The sequence below is a fragment of the Anabrus simplex genome, chromosome X (genome assembly GCF_040414725.1).
Source record: "Anabrus simplex isolate iqAnaSimp1 chromosome X, ASM4041472v1, whole genome shotgun sequence".
Classification (NCBI taxonomy): Eukaryota; Metazoa; Arthropoda; class Insecta; order Orthoptera; family Tettigoniidae; genus Anabrus; species Anabrus simplex.
The window spans coordinates 189807449-189835203 of record NC_090279.1 but is presented as its reverse complement, the minus strand read 5'-3'; the positions used below and the strand labels follow the sequence as shown (position 1 = coordinate 189835203).

The 27755-nt window shown below is 40.8% G+C and overlaps 1 protein-coding gene across 1 annotated transcript in view; it reads right to left on the bottom strand.

Annotated features, from left to right (window-relative positions):
- LOC136886508 (phenoloxidase 1) overlaps window positions 1–26698 on the bottom strand; it is a 60634-nt gene extending 33936 nt beyond the window's left edge. The window contains exons 1-3 of the mRNA XM_067159323.2: window positions 26556–26698; window positions 10394–10513; window positions 370–565 (exon numbers count right to left, since the gene is read on the bottom strand). Of these exons, the coding sequence (XP_067015424.2) occupies window positions 370–565; window positions 10394–10513; window positions 26556–26657 (418 nt within the window). The 5' untranslated portion in view covers window positions 26658–26698. The remainder of the gene's footprint in view (window positions 1–369; window positions 566–10393; window positions 10514–26555) is intronic.
- Between the last annotated feature and the right edge of the window lie 1057 nt (window positions 26699–27755).

Below are 27755 nucleotides of genomic sequence, written 5' to 3'. Positions count from 1 at the left end.
ACATCACACCGACACAGATAGGTCTTATGGTGACGATGGGATAGGAAAAGGCTAGGACTGGGAAGGAAGCGGCTGTAGTCTTAATTAAGATACAGCCCCTGCTTTCGCTTGGTGTGAAAATGGGAAACCACGGAAAACCATCTTCAGTGCTGTCGACAGTGGCCCTAACCGCATGGCCAACTTGCTCAGTATAGGTATTATTATTAATACACGAGCAATGTTGTACAAGATGTCGATAGCTTCCGTGTCAGTATCAGCGAATATTGCACTCTCATTGGCGAACACGACATCAATCACACATTATACATTATACAGTAATGAAATTAAAGATAAGAACAAAGGGATGTATAAAATGAAAACAATATTTACCCATGAAGACCTCAATAAGTCGAGAAGCCATTTCCCGATGGAAGGGTATGAACGTTGAAAATGGCTCATTCCTGGGCAACTGGCGTGGTAGACTCAGATCTGGTAGATTCAGTTCTGGTATCTCGATAGGTGCCGCAGAAGTATCGGCACCAAACCGGTTGGCTAGATCCTCTGCTAGCGGTTTGAGACGGTCGGACTAAAACCAGAAATAAACAACAGAGTTTGAGTTTTGCTTCCATAAATCCACAGTGTGCCAGGAGAAACCATTATTGCTTTCATCTAGAAAGTACACCATGTTTACAAGGATGATACTAATTGAATAATAATAATAATAATAATAATAATAATAATAATAATAATAATAATAATAATAATAATAAAGATGGAAAAGATCTCAGATACCATCTGGAAGGGGAGAGCTATGTTTTGTTCTTTGGACATATCTACAGAATGAACCCGGGAAGACTGACCAATCAGATAATACGATATTTTTAGACCAGGAAAACTACGGTGCATTGGTATCAGGAGATAAGGAATGACCTGGAAGAAATGGGAATACAAGGGACGGAAATCTGCAACAGGGATGCTTACACGTCGATGATCAAGACCACGAAGAGGTTTCAAGGAAAAGTTAGATCCCGTGCCCAAGCGCCATGGACAGAAGAAAGGAGGAGATTGCAGAGTGAAAGGATGAAGGAGAACTGGACGAGCATTAAAGCTCAGACATAGAGGAAGCTGAATTCGAATTACCAAGGTCCAGAGTCGGCCAAAATGGAATAACAACAACAACAATAATCTCCTCGATACTTAGAAAAACAACCTCCCGTAACTCAGTTTGGCAAAATCCCTCAAGCAAATAATTTCAGATACTTAGGAGAAATCATCCAACCATCCGGATTAAATTGTTAAGTAAACAGAGAGAGAATTTCTAAATTACAAAAAGCCTATAGAATCATATGCAACTGGTACAACAAAAAAATCAATATCTTGGAACGCTAAATAACGGTAATTAAGCCTGAAGCGTTTTTTTCTTTTAATTTCAGACAGAACATTATTCAGTTCTACATACAACTTTAGTGCTTCGGCCCCGTGTTGACTTGAAATCCTGAAGCGTTCAATCTTAAATACCGTACAATTTAAGTAACGTCTGTCAAAGATCTTAAGGATCTTTTATCAAGAAATATTTTAAATCACAGGTTTTTACTAACGACAACGATCATCGTTGGGATTCGTGTAAGTTAGGATCATGCAGTGTTTAGTGGGGGAGGGGTTTTGAAGTAGCTATTTGATTTACGTCGCACCGACATAGATAGTTCTTATGGCGACGATGGGATAGGAAAGGCCTAGGAATGGGAAGTGGCCGTGGCCTTAATTAAGGTACACCCCAGCATTTGCCTGGTGTAAAAATGGGAAACCACGGAAAACCATCTTCAGTGCTGCCGACAGTGGGGTTTTGAACCCACTACCTCCCGGATGCAAGTTAACAGCTGCGCGACCCTATCCGCACGGCCAACTCGCCCGGTGGAGAGGTGTATTCGAATGTACCGAGGTATTTACAGGCTATATACAAGTGCTATGGACACACGGTTCCTTAGAATACTTATCCCCCTGTGGGTGGGGGCAGTGGGATAAAATTCATGGTATTCCCTGCCTGTTGTAAGAGGCGACTAAAGGAGCCCTAGGGGCTCTTGATTTTGGAGCGTGGGTGGGTTGGTCCTTAGCTGAGTCCTGGCGTTTGTACAAGTTACATGATAATGCGATTAGTCTGCTATTCTAATGGTTTGTTTATATACATATCTACATGTGCTCTTCAAGTGTGCGTAGTTAGGGGTATTTAGTCATAGTTCGGTCGGTATTGAAGATATTTACAGCAGTGGATATCAGCTGCGAGGTAAATGAGTAGATATAATAGAAGTGTTGTCAAGGGGCTGGTTAGGCAATCTGCTACGTATGTTAGGCCACCCGCGCACCTCTTCTTTCTCAAATGTACCGCGATTCGAGTTGCTTTTGTTCTTCTACTATTAATTTTTGGTTTTACTCATTAATGAGTATTTTCGGGTGTTTATATCTGTAGTACACGCCAGCGTACATATCGTGTAATTGTTTTATGAATTCACTGGCGTGTTCTTGGTCCGGTCTATGGAAGCGCTTTACAGCTCTGATTGTTTCCCTTATTATTTCTAACCTCGAATAAACAGACTAGAGGCGGCAAACTATCGATAGTATTGGCTATCGACATTTTCCGCTATACTATCGATAGTTTCCAAAGAATATTTATTGAAAACAGTCCACAAACATCAGTATAGAAAGCACAACTTTTTCATGCCATGTAATTTCTGAAATTCAAATCGGAATCACTCATAAATCTCTTCAGTGACACATCCGAGACATTCTCGGGCTGCACGCACTTGCCCATAATGTGACCGTTCAGCTGCAGTGTTCATTTTGCGATCGCCTGACATTTTCTCGGGTATTGTAATATCTTTCGAAAAATGTTTTACAGCATTCTCAACAGATGGCAGGAGAGTTTTCTGTTGCTTTCACGAAGTCTTTGACCTAAAATGTACCTTTATCTTCTCTCGCCTACATACAATCTCTGACAAATTATAAATCACATTTTTGTCCGTACCGTATTGGCATCAACTCAGCTTAGTTTAAGTTGAATGGAGAATCGCACCTTCCAAAATGCTAAATAGTCTTCCTGCCGGCACTGAAATCGCAGTTACACAGAGATACTTAAATGCACATCTACGAGTTGGAACAAACTCGTCACCAGTTAATTGCAAACTGCTGTAACAATTTCTGTTAGATACAGCATCGCCCCAGTCATAGTAGAGGGCGATGGATACAGTAAGCCAATGAAAAAAGAAACCTAACGTCGACTATCGATAGTAGGCAACTGACTATCGATGCCAGACGATAGTGGTCGCTATCGATATTTTCCGTCTCTAAAACAGATATTTCGCATGAATTCAGTCTCATCTCCAACGTCGGCTGTCCTGAGAATGGTTTTCTGTAGTTTCCCATTTTCACTTCCAGACAAATGCGAGGAGAGTTCCTATTTATGGGCCACAGCCTATTCCTTCCACCTACTTACCCTCATTCAATTCATCTTCTTTAGCTCCTCAACTGAGATTGGCGTCAGGAAGGGCATCCGGTCGTAAAGCATGCCTTATAAGTTCATCTCACGTCATCCTCGACCCCGAATCAAGAAACATCAACCTACCACCCCATAACATCATAGATTCGTCAATACACAGCTCCCTGCCCGGTTCATATACAGCTTTCATTTTATCATTGAGCTGCCTGCCTGAATCTGTGGTAGTGTCGGTCGCCGGATCCCAAGAGAACGGGCTCAAAAGGACAGTCGGAGGTTTGAAGGGTGGAAAAAAGTTCATTCGACACTACATGTCGTACGATGTCTGCATGTAAAAGATCTCTGGTGACACATTTTTGTGTTCAACCGACACAATTAATTAAATCTCAGCCATAGACGTCCAAGAGAGTTTCGGTTTACTCGGTCTGCCATCTAGTAGACCTAGAGTAAAACGGAACGTCGAAATTGACGAGCAGACAGCCACATGGCGTCAAATTAAAGAAACGTCTGCACACGGTAGCTGATGCTATACGATTTTTTTTATTCGTTATGCCCAATTAAGGAGCGTGTTTGAACTTATTGACACTTTTTTGGTTTTCCTTCTTCTCTTCTCAATATCTCTTCATCCTCTCGCTGTGTTCCTTTTTACGTTTGTTCAGTCCATCCTGTATTTAGTCGGCTGGGCTTTACAGAAAAATTGTGTTCGTGAATTAAGGTTCTGAATTTTCTATCTTGAATGGTTTTTTTATTAACACCAATTTCATTGAGGTCTTCACTGACTTCTTTTAGCCAATTATTGTAATTTTTTATTGATAAGGTTAAGTTTAAAATTTTCTTTATGAGCATGTTATTATCCATAAAACTGTAATCGCCGTTTCCTGATGTATCTATGATTTTTTCTGTGACTAGACAGATTTCATGCGATTTCTTTTTCATCCAAATTCCATTTTCAAAATTTGGTACTAAGATTATTGTGAAGATTTTTCTTTCTTGTTTTTGATCATCTGTATTCGAGATTTGCCACCAATTGTAATAGTTTCAGATGCATAAAGTGCTTCTGTTTTAACTACTGTGTTTTAATGTCATAATTTTGCCTTTTTTGATATAGTTCTTTTAATATTAATGGTATTCGCTTTACGTCCCACGAGCTAGGCCTACTTCTACGGTTTTCGGAGACGCCGAAGTGCCGAGATTTAATCGCGCAGGAGTTCTTTTACGTGCCAGTAAATCTACCGACACGAGGCTGACGTATTGGAGCACCTTCAAATACCACCGGGCTGAGCCAGGATCGAACCTGCCAAGCTGGGGTCAGAAGGCTAGGCGCTTCAACCGTCTGAGACACTCACCCCTTCATTATGATGAAGATTATTATTATTATTATTATTATTATTATTATTATTATTATTATTATTATTATTATTATTATTATTATTATTATTATTATTATTATTATTATTATTATTATTATTATTATTTAGTGTCAGGTGGTGGTGGAGATTATTGTCTTAAGAGGAAGTACAACTAGGCAACCATCATCTGTATAACATTAATCAGAGAGAAAAACGAGAGGGATCCGATACTTCGAATCGGCCAAAGAAAGACACGGGCCACGAGCGGCGTGAAAATGAAAGACTCCCTAGGCGTCGATACCTAATACTGTCGGAGTCGAAAAATAACAAGTGTTGACCAAGAGAAGTCGGTTAGTATAGATGCAAGCGAGAAGCCTGGCACAGGTAAGAGGAAGTAATGCCAGGACTCAGCTAAGGTTCCCATGGTCGCCACCCTACGCACCGAAGTTAAGAGACCCTGTGGCCCCTTTTAGTCGTCTCTTACGACAAGCAGGGGGTATCGTGGATATTATTCTACCACCCCCACCGAAAGGGGGATATTTAGTGTCATAGTTTTGATGACTGCATTACCCAACATTTATCTCGACAATGAATTGGAATCCAGCGTCCTACGTTTGCCTGTTGTGAATATGGGAATTCGTCCGCCTATGCCGTGTAGTGGTTAGTGTGATTAGCTGCTATCCCCGGAGGCCCGGGTTCGATTCCCGGCTTTGCTACGAAAGTTGTAAAGTGGTCCGAGGGCTGGAACGGGGTCCACTCAGCCTCGGGAAGTCAACTGAGTAGAGGTGGGTTCGATTACCACCTCAGCCATTCTGGAAGTGGTTTTCCGTGGTTTCCCACTTCTCCCCCAGGCAAATGCCGGGATGGTACCTAACTTTTCCCTGTCTATCCCTTCCAAACTTCCCATCTCCCCTCCCCCGCAATGCCCCTGCTCAGCATAACAGGTGAGGTCGCCTGGGTGAGGTACTGGTCATCCTCCCCAGTTGTATCCCCTGACCCAGAGTCTCTCTAGGACACTACACTTGAGGCTGCAGAGGTGGGATCCCTCGGTGAGTCCGAGGGAAAAAACCGACCCTGGAGGGTAAACAGATACTAAGAAGGAAGTGCAGACTGGAAAGAAATAGAGTTAGAAATGGCTGTGGAAGTAAGGAGAAATTGAAGGAACTTACTAGAAAATTGAATCGAGCAAAGAAGGCAGCTAAGGATAACATGATGGCAAGCATAATTGGCAGTCATACAAATTTTAGTGAAAAATGGAAGGGTATGGATAGGTATTTTAAGGCAGAAACAGCTTCCAAGAAGGACATTCCAGGAATAATTAATGAACAAGGGGAGTGTGTATGTGAGGATCTTCAAAAGGCAGAAGTATTCAGTCAGCAGTATGTAAAGATTGTTGGTTACAAGGATAATGTCGAGATAGAGGAGGAGACTAAGGCCAAAGAAGTAATAAAATTTACATATGATAACAATGACATTTACAATAAGATACAAAAGTTGAAAACTAGAAAAGCGGCTGGAATTGATCAGATTTCTGGGGATATACTAAAGACAATGGGTTGGGATATAGTACCATATCTGAAGTACTTATTTGATTATTGTTTGGTCGGAGAAGCTATACCAGATGAATGGAGAGTTGCTATAGTAGCCCCTGTGTATAAAGGAAAGGGTGATAGACATAAAGCTGAAAATTACAGGCCAGTAAGTTTGACATGCATTGTATGTAAGCTTTGGAAAGGCATTCTTTCTAATTATATTAGACATGTTTGTGAAATTAATAACTGGTTCGATAGAAGGCAAATCGGTTTTAGGAAAGGTTATTCCACTGAAGCTCAACTTGTAGGATTCCAGCAAGATATAGCAGATATCTTGGACTCTGGAGGTCAAATGGACTGTATCGCGATTGACCTGTCTAAAGCATTTGATAGGGTGGATCATGGGAGACTACTGGCAAAAATGCGTGCAATTGGACTAGACAAAAGAGTGACTGAATGGGTTGCTATATTTCTAGAAAATAGATCTCAGAGAGTTAGAGTAGGCGAAGCTTTGTCTGACCCTGTAATAGTTGAGAGGGGAGTTCCTCAGGGCGGTGTTATCGGACCTTTATGTTTTCTTATATATATAAATGATATGAGTAAAGGAGTGGAATCAGAGGTAAGGCTTTTTGCGGATGATGTTATTCTCTATAGAGTGATAAATAAGTTACAAGATTGTGAGCAACTGCAACGTAACCTCGAAAATGTTGTGAGATGGACAGCAGGCAATGGTATGTTGATAAACGGGATTAAAAGTCAGGTTGTGAGTTTCACAAATAGGAAAAGTCCTCTCCGTTTAAATTACTGCGTTGATGGGGTGAAAGTTCCTTTTGGGGATCATTGTAGGTATCTGGGTGTTAATATAAGGAAAGATCTTCATTGGGGTAATCACATAAATGGGATTGTAAATAAAGGGTACAGATCTCTACACATGGTTATGAGGGTGTTTAGGGGCTGTAGTAAGGATGTAAAGGAGAGTGCATATAAGTCTCTGGTAAGACCCCAACTAGAGTATGGTTCCAGTGTATGGGACCCTCACCAGGATTACCTGATTCAAGAACTGGAAAAAATCCAAAGAAAAGCAGCTCGATTTGTTCTGAGTGATTTCCGACAAAAGAGTAGCGTTACAAAAATGTTGCAAAGTTTGGGTTGGGAAGAATTGAGAGAAAGAAGAAGAGCTGCTCGACTAAGTGGTATGTTCCGAGCAGTCAGCGGAGAGATGGCGTGGAATGATATTAGTAGACGAATAAGTTTGAATGGCGTTTATAAAAGTAGGAAAGATCACAATATGAAGATAAAGTTGGAATTCAAGAGGACAAACTGGGGCAAATATTCTTTTATAGGAAGGGGAGTTAGGGATTGGAATAACTTACCAAGGGAGATGTTCAATAAATTTCCAATTTCTTTGAAATCATTTAGGAAAAGGCTAGGAAAGCAACAGATAGGAATCTGCCACCTGGGCGACTGCCCTAAATGCAGATCAGTATTGATTGATTGATTGATTGATTGATTGATTGATTGATTGATTGATTGATTGATTGATTGAGATAAAGAAGAAGATGATGGGAATTCACGGAAAACCATTTTCAGGGCTGCTCGAATCCACTATCTCCCGAATGCAAGCTAACCGCGTTGTGGATCAAACCACATAGCCACACCGCTCGGTTATAGTCAGCATTAGCAAGGCCAGAAAATCTGAGTTCAAACTCTGAAAGGTTAGTAACAGAGAACATAGACCGAGTCTTGCTGGACTACATGGAAACCAGTAGTCCTTGCCCCTGTAGATTCATTGTTTGACCATTCAAGGCCAGATCAGCATCATGCTAAAAGTACAACTCATTTATCTTGAAGGAAGCATATTAGGCTTGCTTCTTTCACGAGCCTGCCTGTTACATAACTCGAAAGACTATGAGTCATCAAACCTGTTTGACCACTTCCCAAGAGTAATTCACAACAGCAGCAACTCATTAGGTAGGAGACTTCTGTGCATTACATTTGTTTGCCATCTTTTTAGCCTTGGGAAACTAACAGACGTTGATAGAAGGTCTTCACACTTTAAGAGAGACAGCAAAGAATTGCACAAGTAACACCAGCATTTCTTTCTGAAGTAGAACACCAATTCAGATATTTAGGAAGCGTAATGACTACTAATAATAGAGCTAAGACAGAAATAACAGAGTAACCAAAGGCACTAAATTTTACAGTATCGTTAGACACCTACTATGGGATGAGAAGGTCCCACAAAGAACAAAAATGATCGTGTACACGTCATATTTCATTCCCATCCTTACATATTCTCTAGAAACCTGCACAATAACATCAAAGGATTGTAGTAGGATTCAAGCCTGCAAAATGAAATTTCTTAGAACTGCCCTCCAAAAGACACGACTTGATCACGTGAAAAATGATGAGATCCGATCTAACCTAGGTCTAAATGAATCGATGGAGGAAAGACTTAGGTCATCTAGACTTAAATGGTTTGGGCATGTTAAATGAATAAATAGCACAAGGTTACCACGTGCTTATTTGGAAAAGAGAATAACAGGTAGACGACCAGCTGGAAGACCAAGAAGAAGATGGATGGACCAACTGAGGGAAGACATGGAGAGAAGAGTATGGAAGTGGGAATCTGTCAAGGACAATAAAATCTTTTTGAATAGACAACTTTGGAAGACGCTCGTTTTAAAAACACCCTACCTGGCTCGCTGGAAGGCCAAACCGATGATGATATACTAGCGTCACTGTACTCCAAAATGAAAAAGAAACGGGGAAGGGGTGGCTTCCGCATATCCGTTAATCTATCAAAACCTAGCTTCGCTTGATCTAAAGATTACACCTACACATGTCAGAAACTTTATGATTGCCATCTAGCGTCAAATAGTTGAACTAATACATAGTACAAACACGAAACTTCTTCAGTATTACCGATTTGCGGCACGTGTTAACTGCAGGTATAATATGTTAGTTGATGTTTTGACATAAATGTCTTATGGCTGGTGGCCATGTGAGATTAGCAGCCGTTGATGGATGACCATGACCGAGAGACATATTTATGAACATTTCATTTTCACAAAGGTATAAGTGGTTTCTTTTGTTTTTCAAATATTTTTCTAAATTTACTTCATCCTAAATTAGTTTTTGACAGATAATAGACTGACTAATTCGAAACAGAAGAAAATGATGAATTAAAAGATTTTGATAGAATTCAACTTAAATGGCGAGTGTTTAGGGCCATTAAGCATGGTTTCTAAATAAACAAATGCATACCTGCCAACTTTACAAAACTAAAAATCAGGAGATTCTGATATGAAAATCAGGAAAAATCAGGAGATACAATTGGTGAAAACTGCTTATTGTACATGTCTTGCGCAATACAGGAGTACTTTGGTATATATTGTAACACGTATTGTCTCAAAACCCGACTGCTGCTATATGAGGCTACAAATTACACATCTCTATTCCCTCACAGGAAGTATGTGAGCGAGGTGATCGGTCCGCGCGATTATACGAAGCACAATGCTATTTTTTATCAAGTAATAAATTCAAATTTGCCAGAATTGTTTCCAAATGAATCCTAAAATCTCTAGAAAAGTCACTAGTCGCTATCTCTGAAATTCTGTTACTAAATTACTAAAATATACTCCAAATCTGGCGACTTGTCTCTAGAATCGACTAGACTGATGTGAACGAACACGAACATAGGACGCGAGAACGACTTACAATCGATATTAATAAACATCGATATTGCATTTGAAAGCGGCAATGAATGAAGAACTTGCGACCACTGGCGTGCAATACTGAAATGGAGGGATTTGAAAACAAATGTTTGAAGTTCACCAAACAAATAAGCTGAAACTGGAAGAAATAATGGAATAATCGGGAGGCGGGAAAAACTGTCGAAAATCGGGAAAGTATGCAAATGGAACGTTTGAGCACCGTTATGGCAAGTTTGTTTATGAAGGGTTTAGTGTAATCAAAGTGAGTTGTCGTTGCTGATGTTGTCCATAAAGTAAAGTCTCAAACAATTGTGTCAAGTTAACACTCACCAAGCCCTCAGGAGGTACGACGAATCTCACTTCACTGTTCTCTCCTTTAGGAAGGAGCAGGCTCTCTGTAGGACGCTCCATCATGTACAGGATGGCCTTAGGATCATTGACGGACAGTTGCTGAAATGGAACAAACAGAGAAATACAATAATTAATCTAACTGCTGGCAAAACAATTAAACTGGTTAATCCGCGCTTTAGCTGGGTAAAGCTGAAATTACCTGACAACTTTGGATAAGTGGCGGGTGAATCAGTGGACCTTTTTCACTCATCCCCGTCTAAAATCAGACGTGCCCTAATGACCTCATGAATGTAAGGCCCTATCTGTAAGATATGTAAATATGTAATTGTTTCTTGATGTAGTTTAACAATATCAATTATTTAAGGAGATTTAGTTTTTATTTTATTTTATTTATTTATTTATTTAAGGTGTTGTAAATATGCATATATAAAGGTCTCTAGATTTATTTTGAACTTGGTTATTGTTTTAGGAAATTAGTATTATTTATTTAAGGTGTATTTGTGGTATTTTATGTTTTATTGAATCATCTTTAATTGGGAAAATAACCTGTTGATGATAAATAAATCTATTCTATTCTTTTCTATTCTCTTCTATTCTATTCTTTTCTAGTCTCTTCTCTTCTTTTCTATTCTATTATCTTCTATTCTATTCTATTTTTTCTTTTCTATTCTATTCTGCTCTATTCTATTCTTTTCTTTTTAGTTGTATTCTCGGCTCTACCCGGCTAATAAAGCGCGAATTAGGCTATCTGTTGATGATGGTCGAGTTGGGAGGGATTAGAAATATTCTGTTGGCGGTGATTGGACAAGCTATCAAACGAGGATATGGCTGTAAAAGAAGTGTTGACAAGCGACCCGTTTAGAATTTGTCACAGCAATTTTTTAAAATGAATGGAACTGATGGAAAAGCAGCCTACCAATAAGCGACGGCTTTTTGATTTCCTTTACTGCCTGTTCCAAACAAACATTGAAAAGGGGGCGGGGACAAACGGCAGCCTTACCTCACTCCTTTCTGGATAGCGGCTTTTCCATAGCCACTATTCTTATTACTGCAGACTGATTTTTATACAGATTGTAGATAATCCTTGTTTCTCTGTATCTCATCCCGATTAACTTCAGAATGATACAGATGTTGATTCCCATAGGGAATCTGAAATATTTGTCCCGAATGAGTAAATTTATAATACCAATATAAATGGTCCGTTATTGGACATTATAACTTTTTCAGCTAACTCATTCTTGGTTGCCAGCGTTTCGCCCTCATGTCTAGGGTGGGCTCATCAGTTGGTACCTAGCACACCTTCCAACGCATGGCTAATGAGACAAAGTCTCTCATAGTGCATTGGCACTGCCGGTGGCTTCAAGTAGCTGGCTAATTAATTCAATAGACTTGTTGATTGTGAGTGGCAGCAAGGGATGGTTATTATTGGAACAGGCTGGGAAACCCACATTCTTTCAGAAACAACTACCGTACTCCTATTGACGAAAGAAGTTTTGCACTGCAAGTTTGGAATAACCCTCTGTAATGCAAATAATAGTCTACTGTGTTGTGTGCTGTAGCTTTATCAATATGTAGTCCGGCTCCATGGCTAAATGGTTAGCGTGCTGGCCTTTGGTCACAGGGGTCCCGGGTATGATTCCCGGCAGGGTCGGTAATTTTAACCATAATTGGTTAATTTCGCTGGCACGGGGGCTGGGTGTATGTGTCATCTTCATCACCATTTCATCCTCATCGCGACCCGCAGGTCGCCTACGGTTGTCAAGTCTAAAGACCTGCACTTGGCGAGCCGAACATGTCCTCGGACACTCCCGGCACTAAAAGCCATACTCCATTTCATTATCAATATGTAAAATCACTCTTCAGCTACTGAATTAAGAAACAGTCATAGTCCCTCTGCCCCGCGGGGTCTGCGGGGTCCTTACCGTCGCCACTAGATCTATCCTATCCGACCTTCTATGGTCAACTCCTGTTTCTTTCCGACCCCGACAGTATTAGAGCATTCGAGGCCTAGGAAGTTTTTCATTTTCATTTCCTTCGTGGCGCTTGTCTTCCTTTGGTCGATATCGTCATTTTTCGATTGTCGATCCGCTGATTAGTGTTATATAGAGGATGGTTGCCTAGTTTTACTTCCTCTTAAAGCAATAATCACCACCACTTTTCCCCTCCTAGCCCTTTCCTATCCCAACGTCGTCATGAAACCTAGGTGTGTCGGTGCGACGTAAAACAAAGTGAAAGAAATGACGTGTACTGCAGATATTTTACGGGTTTTGTTCTTGCTTCTCCTCCGGTTGACCTTTGTGTGACTCGAACTGTAGGATCAAGGATGTAATCTTTTACGACAGCTATGTTGTCAGTTTTCCTGACACTGTCTTGGACATCTTTAAATATATGATCCTTATATCACGTGGCCACGCGGTTTGAGTCTCGTAGCTGTCAGCTTGCGTTTGGGTGATAGTGGGTTCGAACTTCACTGTCGGCAGCCCTGAAAATGGCTTTCCGTGGCTTTCCATTTCCACATCAGGCAAATGCTGGGGCTCTGCCTTAATTTAAGGCTACCGCCGCGACCTATCTGTGTCGGTGCGACATATTGCAAAATTACAAAAATAAAAGAGAAGTGATGTGAAAGGGGCAGCAGTTAAGAGATTTATCATTCAGCAACATGCGGGTTGCGACAAAATACCTGGTACCCAGAATATCAGTGGATTGCAGAAATTGCATACCATCCTAACAATGACGACATGCAGATGACCAGTTATTTTACTTTAAGAAACTGCGTTTTAAAACAGGAATGTAATATCTTTCCCCCAGGGTTTCTTTATAAATTATTATTATTATTATTATTATTATTATTATTATTATTATTATTATCTTTCTTTCTTTCTCTCTTTCTTACCTAATCTGTTTACCCTCCAGCGTTGGTTTTTCCCTCGGACTCACCGAAAGATCCCACCTCTACCGCCTCAAGGGCAGTGTCCTTGAGCGTGAGAGTTTGGGTAGTGGAGATACAACTGGAGAGAAGGACCAGTACCTCGCCCATGCGCCCTCACCTGCTATGCTGAAGGGGACCTTGTTGGGGGGATGGCAAGGTTGGAAAGAGATAGACAAGGAAGAGGGAAGGAAGCGGCCGTGGCCTTAAGTTAGGTACCATCCCGGCATTTGCCTGAACGAGAAGTGGGAAACCACGGAAAACCACTTCGAGAATGGCTAAGCTGGGAATCAAACCCCCCTCTATTCAGTTGAGTGGACCCCACTCCAGCCAACTCCAGCCCTCGTCCCACTTTTCAAATTTCTTGGCAGAGCCGGGAATCGAAGCCGGGTCCCCGAGTGTGGCAGCTAATCACACTAACCACTACACCACAGAGACGGACATTATTATTATTATTATTATTATTATTATTATTATTATTATTATTATTATTATTATTATTATTATTATTATTATTATTATTCACTATCTTGGGCAAACAAATATTTGTCTTCATACTTTTGGTGTTTAGTTTCTCGCCAATTTTATGTCATTTTTGACGATATTTGGGTCATTTTATACGTCTTTTCCCTTCATTTATTAGGACAACAAAATGCGTTTCCTGATGATGAAGAATAAGAAGAAGAAGAAGAGAAAATGTGAAATAAACTATTGGTACACAGCCTACTCTCGTCAAACAACACCAAGGGGGTCTGTTCAAGACTTAACGTCACCATCCGACGGACAAATCGCCGTCAACAGCGTCACAAGTCTTACGGTATACGAGCAACATGGAGAGGTTTGTAATTAAACCCAGGGTTTTGGCTCACGATCCAGTAATTAGGAACAACTCCTCGACCTTGCCGACCAACATTCCATTTTGATGGTGATTTTTTCCCACCAAAGTGAGTCGAACTGGGTGACCATTTTGTCATATTCGAAACCTTGGCAATCGTGGCCACATGTTTTAAAAGAGCTTTCTCCACCGTTTTACGGTTTAGTGCTCAATTTATGTCGTAGTATTAAAATAAACATTTGACAATCGCAGCGCGGGAGTGGGAGTCACCTGTTCAACGCCAACAGTGAATCAAGGACTCCTGTTACTTCAGCCTTGTGAAATTATCCGTACCAGAGCAGTACTTTATAATATTTCTTATTGAGTCAGGAAATAAGGAGAGATAGTCTAATGAAAGTTTTTTTTTTTTCAGTTAACACGATCCTGAAACAATCACTAGCAAAAAAGCGCTATGCTGGCGCCTACAAGATAGACAGCCACGTAGCACAGCGTACACACACTGTCTCTGAAAATAGTCGCTCACCGTTATGCACTCCTCCAACGTTGATATTGCTATAGAAACAATGCTGAAAGATAATTACAGGAAGAACCGTAAGGTGATACGGGCGATTTCAGCTTCATCAGTTCGGCTCCATGGCCAAATGGTTAGCGTACTGGTCTTGCTTGGGTCACAAGGGTCCCGAGTTCGAATCTCGGCAGGGTAGCGAATTTTAACAATCGTTGATTAATTTCTCTGGCACGGGGGCTGGGAATATGTGTTGTATTCATCATCATTTCATCCTCATCACGACGGGCAGGTCGCCTACGGGAGTCAAACAGAAAGACCTGCACATGGCGAGCCGAACATGTCTTGGGACACTCCCGGCACTAAAAGCCATACGCCATTTCATTTCATCTGAAATATTTTTCTGGGAGATTTGCCTAATGTTTAGCAGAACTTGACGTTTGACCATTGCTTCCGGTCCAAGAGGAAATGACAAGGCAGCACGTTTTGCCACACCCTCCTTAGTCACGTGATCTCGTACCATGCTTTGTTTTCTCTTTCCCCGCTTGTGGACAGAGCGATTATCACCAACAACTGCGAATGATTCCACAGACAAATTTACAGCGATGTTTTTGCTGACCTTTCAATTTTTCACTACACAGGTACACTTTCCTCTTAAACTACAAGATCCAGTGGTTCTAAATTTTCAGTAACTGTAAAGAATGTGTTGGTAGATGATTTTTTGAAGAATTGTGAATTTATTAGATTTTATTCGACATGCATTTTGATACTGTACTACGCTTTTCTGTTTCCAAAATTTAAATCGGCACAGTAATTTCATTTCACCAATACTTTCCTAATTTTTCATAAAGTTTAAGATATATATGCATCATTTAAATTATAATATTTAATATAGTCTATATAATTTAAGCCTGAAAAATACCGGTCGGGTGCAGTCAGCAGTTGTGCTGCAATATGTAGCTGTTATGACTGTACCGGCATCATTTTGTCAATTGAGGTGACCGCACTAGGTTACAAAATACACTCATGTTCATAAAGAACAGAACACCTTGAAAGACTAGAGATAGGAAGATCATATTCATAGGACATGTTCATTAGTATGTTCTGAAGAAACGACTAGCATTTCAGTCACCTAGGTTCAGCATGTGTCCTATTGCCTAGCAGGCACTGGGTTCTCTTTGGGCACTGATAATTTGTTCCATGCGTTATGGCATCGACGCGTATAAGGCGCGAATGGCGTCCTGGGGTATAGTCATCCTTGCTGCATTCACATGGTTCCACAGTTCATCTTTGGTGCTTGGCACTGGGTCACAGCGCCGCACCCGTCGTTTCACCATATCCCACACATTTTCGATTGGTGACAAGTCCGGTGATCGGGCGGGCCAGGACTACAGTCTGACATCCTGTGCCAACAAGAAGAAAGCATGTGTTCGTGCAGCAACATTTGGTCGCGCATTGTCCTGCTGAAATATGGCGTCTGCGGGGTGTCGTGGCTACGGGTCGCAGGATGTCATTCACGTACGTGAAAGTGGTCACAGTGCCCTGGACACGCACCAACTGTGATTTGTGGTTGTACCCAATAGCAACCATATGGCCTTGAGTTGGCATTGTATGTCTTGTGTGAATGCAGTCAATGTGATGCCTCTCCCCCGGTCTGCGGCGAACCAAAATGCGGCCATAATTTTCAAACAAAAAGAACCTGGATTCATCTGAAAACACTGTCTGCTGCCATTCCTGTCCCCAGTGAAGTCGTTCCATTCACTATTGCAGTATAGCATGTTTAAGCACATTAGTCAAAGGTAGGCGGAGAATTGGATGACGCGCCGGTAACTCAGACCGTAATAAACGGCGACGGACTGTCACTCCTGATAGTGTACGATATGTTACACTGTTCCACTGTTGCGCCAGAGCCGAGGAGGACGCAGATCTGTCCTGCAATGCCATTCGGATGAGGTGTCGATCTTCTCAGGGGATGGTCTGGGTGGTGCGACCAGACCTTTCTCGTCGTGTTCCATGGCCTTGTGTGAACCATTCTGTACACACCTGCTGCTCTGCCGACACCCTTCGTCGCACAGAGCAGCAATTTCCCGGATGGATGCATCACGTTCTCTCATGTCAATAATGCGCCTTCTTTCCAACTCACGCATTTGACGGCACGGTTCTCGCATACGTCTACGAGGCATCCTGCACGTCTGTTCAAGTCACACTAATCCATTGCCTTCGGATTATAGCGACAACGAGAGCCGCAGGAACATTTTACCAATCGGTGGTGATGCGCCGGGATATCGATGTGGACCTTGAACCTAAGGACCGTCATGGTTCAAATGCTAATCATTTCTTCAGAACATACTAATGCACATGTCCTGTGAAAATGAAATTCGTATCTCTGGTATTATAAGGTGTTCAGGTTTTTATGAGCATGAGTGTGTGTGAAGATTTTATTGATAACTGTGCACAGTTTCCGTTATTTATGTCTCAAATTGTGGGTTCTGTGCCAGGGTCGTCACGTCTTAAGGATCACACGATCATGTGAACACCCTGGCATTCCCAAGCAATTGAAATGTACACGATATTGTGTACGTAGAGAACGTATTTACGAAGTAGGTGCCGATTCACTTTCCGTTTCCATTTGAATCACGCGCCACGCCAGCTGATCACAACCCCGTTGTGAACTACAAACTTGGGTGTATTCCACAGGCAGAGCTTGAAGGGGCAGTGCTCTGGGTATGGCGAATATGAGCACAATTCCTGTGTGATCACGGTCCGCTGGCTCGCTTCCAATGCCTTCTCCCAAAGTTCTTCTCAAATCTCAAAGGTGTCAGCACGTATCGCATAGTCCGCGGCAGTGGGAATGGTTAATTGACCACTGTTCTTGTCAGTCGCAGGTGTAGCATAATACTGCGTACTGAATCAAAGAGGATTTTAGCTAACCATTTTCTTACAAAGTACATCTGTGCTTTCAGCTTGTATAGTTGAAAATATGAATTACATTCCCCACAACTATGTTGGCAACCCTTCAGCAGGATGGGAGTATTTATACTCCTTGAAGTAGTTAATAATAATGTTATTTGCTTTACGTCCCACTAACTACTTTTACGGTCTTCGGAGACGCCGAGGTGCCGGAATTTAGTCCCACAGGAGTTATTTTACGTGCCAGTAAATCTACCGACACGAGGGTGTCGTATTTGAGCACCTTCAAATACCACCGGGCTGAGCCAGGATCGAACCTGCCAAGTTGGGGTTAGAAGGCCAGCGCCTTAACCGTCTGAGCCACTCAGCCCGGCCTTTGAAGTAGAGGGGGAGGATTTGTTTTACAGCAATATTATCTATATGAAAGTTATTTTTAAATTTCGGATGTTAACTTCATATTACCGAGGTATGGGCGATGCTAGTGATACCATTCCTTATGCAGTCAGTCCCTGTTATGAATGCTGTAAAAATATCACTCATAGGATCGGTTGGTAAATGCATTTCAGTGGGCTTGGCAGACTGATATGTAATAGAAACTTCAGGCTCAGTGCGGAAAGCAACGGGAAACTACCTCACTCCTCATTTCCCTAGTATGCCTCTTCAGTGACGCCTGGGATATCTATGACAGCTGTTAGCGGAATTGTGGAGGATGAAACCAGCCTTCGGGCTGAATACCCAACATACAACTTCGTATTTGTGTTCTATAATATTAATGACAACACAATACAGAGTAATTGGCCTCTCGTCATCTATTAAATGACCGAGGAGCAACTTGCACATAGTTTGTTTCCTACTGTCTGCTCTGTGTGCACACTCAAAGATGTTAAGCACTCGACATCACTATTCTTTGCATTTTAAAATCAGGTGATGTATTAAGAATGTCTCCCAGAAAGGCGTTGACATTATCTATATAAATAAAATCGTAACGGACGTGCGTCTGTACATTGACTATTTTGGCGAAATGTTCATTCAGTTATCCGTTTCAGGTGTAATAATGACCATCTGCATATTTTTTTAAGCTTTGGTGTCTGTTTGTGTGAGTTCTTATAACTTGAAAACCGCTGGATATATATCTACCAAACTTCATATTTAGTATCCACTTGTCCTTGGCTAGGTTTTAGGGCCAATATTGTTTCTAAATCCCTGAACTCACTGGGGTTTATATGAAACCGTGATTTTACACTTCCACAAAATATACGCACCAAACTTAATGTAAACGTTTTTCTCCTGTGCATCATTTCAATACGAGGATTAATAAGGGAGATATAATTAACGGACCGTTTTTCACTCTAAGTTCGAGCGGACTTTTTTTTACCTTTTTTGTCGGTTTGTCTGTTTGACCGTTTGTTGAATTCTTATGACTGGGAAACTAATCTATATATTTCTACTAAACTTATATCTTTCCTTGGGTAGGTACTCGGGTCAATATTATTTCTAAATCCCGGACTGGTTTGGTGGGTTATAGGAAGTCGAAACAGTGAATTTACCCTCCCACAAAATATACATGACCAACCTTGACGGGAAACTACCAGCCTTAATGGACATCAACTTCTAAAAATGTTTTTCTCATGTGTACCTTTTAGAGCGGAGGATAATAAGGGACTAATCATTAACTGACTGTTTTAAAGGCTGCCATGCCATTTCAATTTCGGTTAAATGGTTTAATTAAAGAGCCATTTTATTATTTTCGATAGAACAGGTAATAAGAGAGATTATCATCAACGATTGATCTCATGAGTGTTCAGCTACAATGTGACTTCCGGTCTCAGATGAACAACAATATGCAACCGAGATAAAGAGGAAATTACGCACAACTTCGGACCAGGGCTGTATCGTTCAATTAACTACCTCATTCTGTCTCCACTTTGTTAAGATTTACCGTACCTCACGTTACTGCCACGTGCTTTAGCAGGAGAATATCAGTTTAACATACCGAATTAAACGTTTGAACACAGGCATGTTGACGCAAGTGTAAGGGACCAGTATAACTTGGAAACAATAGGGATGTATCACGCAAAACTTGTCCGCTAGGCAGCGTAATGGTAGCACCCGGTATGCGCTTTCCGCTGCTCGATTGTTTTACATGAGACTTATATGGAGTATTCCTACATTTGCGGTCATCGAAACGAAACTTTTGCTTTAAATGCATTAACATTGAGTTACCATATTCTACTAATGTTTTCAACAAGACGGGAAATGGTATAGGTGCAATGACGATTGCGGATTTGGAAGCATAATTGAAGAAAAGAGGCGAAAAAATATCCGGAAAAATGCAAGAGTTGATTGACAGGTACCAGTAAGGAATAAATGCAGCAATTCCTTCTTTTAGCGTTTTTTTTTTTTTTTTTTTGTTTTGTTAAGATTGAATTCTTAAAGTACAAATAGCATTTTGAAAACATTCGTAATACGGTATTTTTTCTTTTCTTTGCCGGTTATAGGCGTACATAAGGCACGACATTTGTGTGACAGCAGTGCCTGGGGCTACATCCAGTACGACTGAACTTCATTTCCGTGTAGCGCACGAGTTTCAGGATCTTGTTTCGGACCATAAGACAAATACCGGTATAAAAATTTCAAATTTGGAAGTAATGTTCAGGAAGTCTGAAATTGATGGTGCTCCAGTGTCAAATTATAGGTCACTGTGTGATTCAGGGTACCGTACCGCACACGGTGTTATGGCTGTTTTTATACTTCTTATATCTTCTTGCTCTCAGAGTTATTTCCAAGGTACCGGTGCCATACCATGACAATATCGAAGGTACAGCGTTCTCCTTAAGTCTTCGTCTTTCGCCTAAAATTATTGAAATAGGTCATATTAACTTTTCAGGATGTACTACCTTATTATAAAATTATTTCTTAATTAGTACTAATTAGCTTACTTACCAGTTTCAGTAATGACATAATCTTCAACTGTAAAATGTTTCGAGCAGACTTTGATATGAGGAGTCATATTTTTATTTCGTAGGTCTTGCCTACGAATCGCATGCAACCACTTTTTACGGAAAACATCTTGCTTAGGAAATTGATGGTATGAATACGGTCGACCTTGATTTTGGGTCATTGGAACACAGCAATAGTCAGGCATCACAATTTTCTTGTCATCTTTGCCGTCGTAACGATATATTAAATCTTTAACTTCAGCATTTAACTAGGTAACTTCCATTAAAAACACATATAAACAAATGACGATCGATAAGCGCATACCGGGTACTACACGTGAGACATCTATCGGTAGTGTTTCAGTACATCCCTATTCTCTAAATCCATGGATAAATAGTGGAAATATCGAGCTCGATCAGCAGGTGTTATTATTATTATTATTATTATTATTATTATTATTATTATTATTATTTGTGAGGTATGGTTATGAAGTTGCCTACGTCTATTAGTATTATTATTTACGTAGTTATGTATGGATTTTATTTGGTATAAGTCGTGGTCGTATAATTTATTATTTATGTGTTATATGATCTGTCTTATGTAACAAAACATGTGAGGTTATGTCACGATACTTCTGCTGTGTGTATATTAACAAGACTTTATTCAATGTAAGAAGTAATTAATAGTATATAATGTGTTATTATCTGTAAATATGATGTATAAAGTCGATGTACTGTTGTGCAACGCAGGTTAATAGTCCAGAACAATGCATATTTATCACTAGAGTCTTATAGAATGTTTTATCCATTCGTACATAAGTTATTGGAGACTCGAGAAAACATGTTGTGTCATACTTTTCTAGAAGCCTGGCCAGGCAAGGTATATAAAGAGACAATCTTGGGAGTGTATTTGAGTTGTTAGCGAGAGTGCTTGTGAAAATCGTTAGTCAAGTGTGTAAACTCATGTTGTGATTTTGTTGTGTTGCTAATTGGTTGACATGCTAATGTGGCAGTCTTCTTCTTATTTTTCTTCTTCGTAGCAGTGTTTTGTCCAAGATGGCAGTTTATTAGTTTGTGTGTATAATTTTTAAATATAACTGTACACAACTGATAGTATTTCGTGCGTGAGTCTTTGTAGTTACAACAGTAAAACCCGGTAAAGACGGGCGTGTAAAGGGGATAAGCTGACGAAGGACAGAGTTGCACATTTGTTTTGTTACAACGCTGTGGGTGACAAAGGGAAAGAGCTACCTTTAAAATGATAGGAATATAACACGAAACCATGCTGCTTCAAAAATACTGACATGAATTTATTGGGTGTGAAGTGGTATGCTAATAAGAAGGCCTGGGTGACGTCCGTCTTATTTGAACAGTTGCTGAAAGGATTTAACACCGAAACGATCAAACAAAACCACAACGTCTTTCTTCTTCTCGACAACGAATCTTCCCACCTTGAAATACAGCTCTGCAACGTAAAATTATCGTTTTTATCTCCTAACACATCAGACACTCAGTGTAGGCGTGCAAGTAGCGGTGTAGAAAGAGAAGACTGTGATCGCTGGAACCACAAAAATGGCGATATAACCCTTTCAGACCGAGTACGCACAATTGTGCGGGTTCGTATTTTAGTTATCCCTGACCGTATTTGATGTTTTTTCGGCGCTACACCGGACTGCAGTGATTGTGCAGGACACGTGGCATGTATTTCAATTGATTTTAGTATGCGCTTGACCGCCAGGGCGAAGGAAGAAGAGTTTAAAAAGCACAGTTGATCGGCGAGATGGCAGGAAGCAGTAGTGCCGAAAGTAAGTATTTATTTACTGCGTTTATATTAATCTAGAAGCTTTACTGAATACCGGAATATATTCAATGAAGTGTGTACATTGGTTAGTGAACGTAAATTTTGAAGCTACACCATCGTACGTGATACAACGAGGTTTTGAATTTTGATACGCACAATTGTGTGGGTCCTGTTTTTAGGATGTTAGTTTTTATTTTGTAAAATAAACTATTAATATGTGTATTGAGCAGCATTTTAGTCAGTTCTTGACGTACAAACAAAAATTCACACCTCCAGTTTTCTTTCAGGTCTGAAAGGGATAAAATGTGTGTCAGATTTAGGGAAAATGTTAAATGTTGGTGACGTCGTATCCTGGAACGCGGTGAAGGAAGAGATGCGGGGTTCATAATACAACCTTATTTAGTGTCTTAGAGGAGTTTGGAATGATAAAACTAACACTGATAGACACCACATGGAAAGTAAAGTTCTTAGGAGAAATTTCTGATCAGTTTGAAATAACGATAGGGTTCGGACAAAGAGTCGGATTATCTCTGATCCTGTTCAACATCGTACTGGAGAAAATAATGAAAACCAGGGAATAAGCTCTGAAATTGGAAGGAATAAGTGGAATGCAGTCCAGCTCCATGGCTAAATGGTTAGCGTGCTGGCCTTTGGTCACATGGGTCACGGGTTCGATTGCCAGCAGGGTCGCGAATTTTAACCATGATTGGTTAATTCCCCTGGCACGGCTACTGGGTGTATGTGTCGTCTTCATCATCATTTCATCCTCATAACGACGCACAGGTCGCCTACGGGAGTCAAATCAAAAGACATGCACCCGTCGAGCCGAAGTGCTCGGACACATCCCGGCACTAAAAGCCACACGCCATGTATATAGTGGAATACACATGGTGAAGAAAGCACAGAACCTAGCAATCAAGTGAAATAGCTGAAAAAGCGGATCTTAAAGTCTCGTAAGAAACTCGGAATATGTGGAGTACAAGCACAACATGGAGGTAAAACATGGACAGTAAAAAGGAAAGAGAAGTTCAAATACCAGGGAGAATGGATCCAACTCAACGGACTGGATAAAGAGGCAAACAAGGCAAGAGCCAGAAAATTAGATCTGGCCTACGTACAAGCTACAGATGCGGAGCACCTTCAAAATTGTCTTAATTCCTGACAAGATGAGGGAAGTGAGCTTGCGCTGGTATCGTCACGTGGTCAGAGAGGACGCTGAGAGTATTACAGGATGGGCACTCACGCTTACAGAAACGTCCAGGTCGGCTGAGGAAGAGATGGATGGAGTGCCTGAGAGAAGATATACGAGCCGTCGGTAAAAATGAAGTTTAGATGATGCTGTCAGATGCTGCACAGTGTTTTCCCCTCTCTCCCTACCTCATCATCATCATCATCCCATATCCAGACGCGCAAGTCGCCTATGGGAATCATACAGAAAGACCTGCACCAGGCGAGCCGAACATGTCCTCGAACACTCCCGACACTAAAAGCCATTCGCCATTTCGTTTCGACATTTCCGCTCAGAATTGTGGTATTATTGTTTTATTGCTGTGAACACGTGTAGAGGTCACAGTTATTAGTGTTATTACGTTTACCTCACTCGCGCAGAGAATTAGAACACCCGACGTTATATCTCTTGTGGTAATAATAATAATCGTATGGCCTCAGCTACCGTGTGCAGACATTTCAATTTGACGCCATCTGGCTATCTCTTGTGGTCATCGCGCATGATGAAAGATGTGGTTTAGCCGGTTGACATTTAAGAGTGTTAATACAAGTTATCCGCGCTGATAGATTTACGTTCAAGAACCATAACTGTGTCCCAATCGAGACTGCTTCTACTTTCATTTACTCATGCTAGACCCATCTTGCAGTGTGTTTATTTATTTATTATTTATCTAGTTATTTATTTATTTATTTCTTAATCTGCTTACCCTCCAGGGTTGGTTTTTCCCTCGGACTCAGAGAGGGATCCCATCTCTACCGCATCAAGGGTAGTGTCCTGGAGTGTGAGACATTGAGTCGGGGGATATAACTGGTGAGGGGACCAGTACCTCGCCCAGGTTGCGTCATCTGCTATGCGGAACAGGGGCCTTCTGGGGGGATAGGAAGATTGCAAGGGTGGACAAGGAAGAGGGAAGGAAGCGGCTGTGGCCCTATGTTAGGTACCATCCCGGCGTTTGCCTGGAGAAGTGGGAAACCACGGAAAACCACTTCCAGGATGGCTGAGGTGGGAATCGAACCCACCTCTACTCAGTTGACTTCCCGAGGCTGAGTGGACCCCGTTCCAGCCCTCGTACCACTTTTCAAATTTTGTGGCAGAGCCGTGAATCGAACCCGGGCCTCCGGGGATGGCAGCTAAACACACTAACCATCACACCACAGAGGTAGACTATTTATTTATTTATTTATTTATTTATTTATTAACTGTAGTACCCGGTGCTGTCCGGTCACTTTACTGAAGAGGATGGTTGCCTAGTTGTACTTCCTCTTAAAACAATAATCACCACCACCACCATCACTTTACTGAATGTTTACTTTTAGGATTTGTATTGCCTTTTAATTATGCGTGAAGCGAATTTTTGTAGAAACGTTGACAGATATTTTACGAACGATTTTTTAGTTGAAGATTTTTGTAGTTTAGTTATGGAGTTTGATGTTGGGCCTAAACGGCAAGCAGAGTTTCACAATATTCATCTCAGCGACACCGCCAACTATTGATTCGACACTAATGTCGGTCGTTTTAATAACTGTCTTCATGTCAACCCCTCCCATACGGGTGCTAGGGGTGTCTTACCACCACAGTGGTTTTTCTTTTATTAGATAATAATTGATATAGTGTATGAGCCTAGTTTGGTGTGGAGCTATACTGGAAAATTCTCACATACATCCATAATCTCGGAAATTTTGTTCATTTTCTTTTAACGCCTTCTTACCCTCCATGCCGGTACGAGCAGAACATAGACTTAAATGTCAACCAGAGTGTCACTATTAATCTCAGCGATTCGACGCTAAAATTGGTCATTTTCGATTAGTTTAACATGTCACCCTCACTAAGGGTTATTTTACCCCACCCCACCCGTATTTCTTCATGATAGTATATACCTACATTATCATTATAGACCGTTGTGCCTTTCAGCGTTCAGTCTGCAAGCCTCTGTGGATTTACTAAACGTCGCCACAATCCTCTATTTGCAGCTAGTGCTGTGGCCTCATTTAGTTCTATACCTCTTATTTTTAAATCGTTAGAAACTGAGTCTAACCATCAGCGTTTTGGTCTCCCTATACTTCTCTTACCCTCCATAACAGAGTCCATTATTCTCCTAGGTAACATATCCTCCTCCATTCGTCTCACATGACCCCACCACCGAAGCCGGTTTATGCGTGCAGCTTCATCCATTGGGTTCATTCCTAACTTAGTCTTTATCTCCTCATTCCGAGTACCCTCCTGCCTTTGTACCAGCAATCATTGTTGTTTATTCCTTCCAATATGCCATATGTTTACCAAGTTTGGCTGAGAGCTGTGCTGTAACATAACACAAATTCATGCATCCATCATACTGGTCATTCTGGACATTTTTTTCCACCTCTTCTGAACTTCGACTTCAGTGACAAACTATGGATTTGATACTATTTTCGATTATTTTTATATCTCAACTCCTCCCAACCCCACCCCTATGTGTGCTAGGGATATCTTACCACTTTATAAACACTCTCAGGAGTGATAAATCGTTAGAAACTGAGTCTAACAATCGTCGAGTAAATTCACAGAGGCTTGCCAACTGAACGCTGAAAGGCATAACAGTCTATAATGATAATGTATGTTATTATTGTTATTATTACTATTATTATGCACGTCAAATATTAAAAATAAGTCAGTACGGTTTTGCAAGACAGATTTTATCTCAACAGTGAAAGAAGTTATTTACCTATTTTACTGAATATATTTTGGTCCTTACGAAGGTAATTTTATACACAATAATGGAAGTCAGCGTGCAGTGATGAAGAAAGCTAAGTATAAAAATGAAATTGGACGAGGATTTATGACGAATAATAATAATTTGAAGAACGCGATGGACCTAGTTTGAACTCCGGTTTCTTTATAGTTTTGTCTACTGCATTGGTAACAAGTAATTATCCTTAAGACTCATTGCAATTGCAGCGCACAGGAACTGCTGTGAAGACTTATTTTCGTGTATGTTTTCCTGACACCAGTAACACTTACCCCGAAGCAGTTCCCTGCGAAGAACACCAACAGCCCCACAGCCGCGCCATACTTCCAGACTCGCTCCATCCTGCAGACTAAGCGGTCTGTCAGGAGATACATTCTCTTTTGAGCATCCAGTCTTCAGTCTACCTCAACTCCCCCCCCCCAATCTCTTTGGGATTCCCAGACACAGGCTATCCTGTCCGCCTGCTTATTTGCACTTCCAAGCAGCAGCGGCTAAACTTTCTTCAAGGTCGTATTATGGCAGATGCGCTAAAAGTGTCCTCGATGATCACACCTGGCAAAAGAAGTAACGACTGTTCGTAACTTTGAATCTCAAAGTCGCCTGAAACCATTACTCCGACAGCGCAATCAGAATGGAGATCAACTAGCGGAGGCTAATAACCTTTCATAGTCCCCGCTGCTCGTCTATAACATTAAATAATAATAATAATAATAATAATAATAATAATAATAATAATAATAATAATAATAATAATAATAATAATAATAATGTGTGTTGAGTGTTGAGTATTCAACCCGAAGGCTCGTTTGATCCTCCACAGCTCTGCCATCAGCTGTCATAGATAGCCTAGGCGTCAATGAAGTGGCGTACTAGGGAAATGAGGAGTGAGGTAGTTTCCCGTTGTTTTCCTCAGCGAGCCAGAAGTTGCTGTTGCATATCAGTCTGTATAACCCACGGAAATGCATGCATCAACCGACCCTATGAGCGATATTGTCACACCATTCATAGCAGGGACTGGCTGCATAAGGAATGGCATCGCTAATACCTCGGTCACTTTCATATTGTCAAAGCCAAGGATAAAAGAGACAGATCAATGAAAATTAACAAATATGTTCTAGCCCATACATGAAGACATAGTGCACTGTAAACACTAGGTCTCGCCCCAAAGGCATATAATAATAATAATAATAATAATAATAATAATAATAATAATAATAATAATAATAATAATAATAATAATAATAATAATAATAATAATAATAATAATATACATACATACATATATTATCGTTATAGACTGTTATGCCTTTCAGCGTTCAGTCTGCAAGGCTCTGTGAATTTACTAAACGTCGCCACAATCCTCGATTTGCAACTAGTGTTGTGGCCTCATTTAGTTCTATACCTCTTATCTTTAAATCGTTAGAAACTGAGTCTAACCATCGTAATCTTGGTCTACCTATACTTCTCTTACC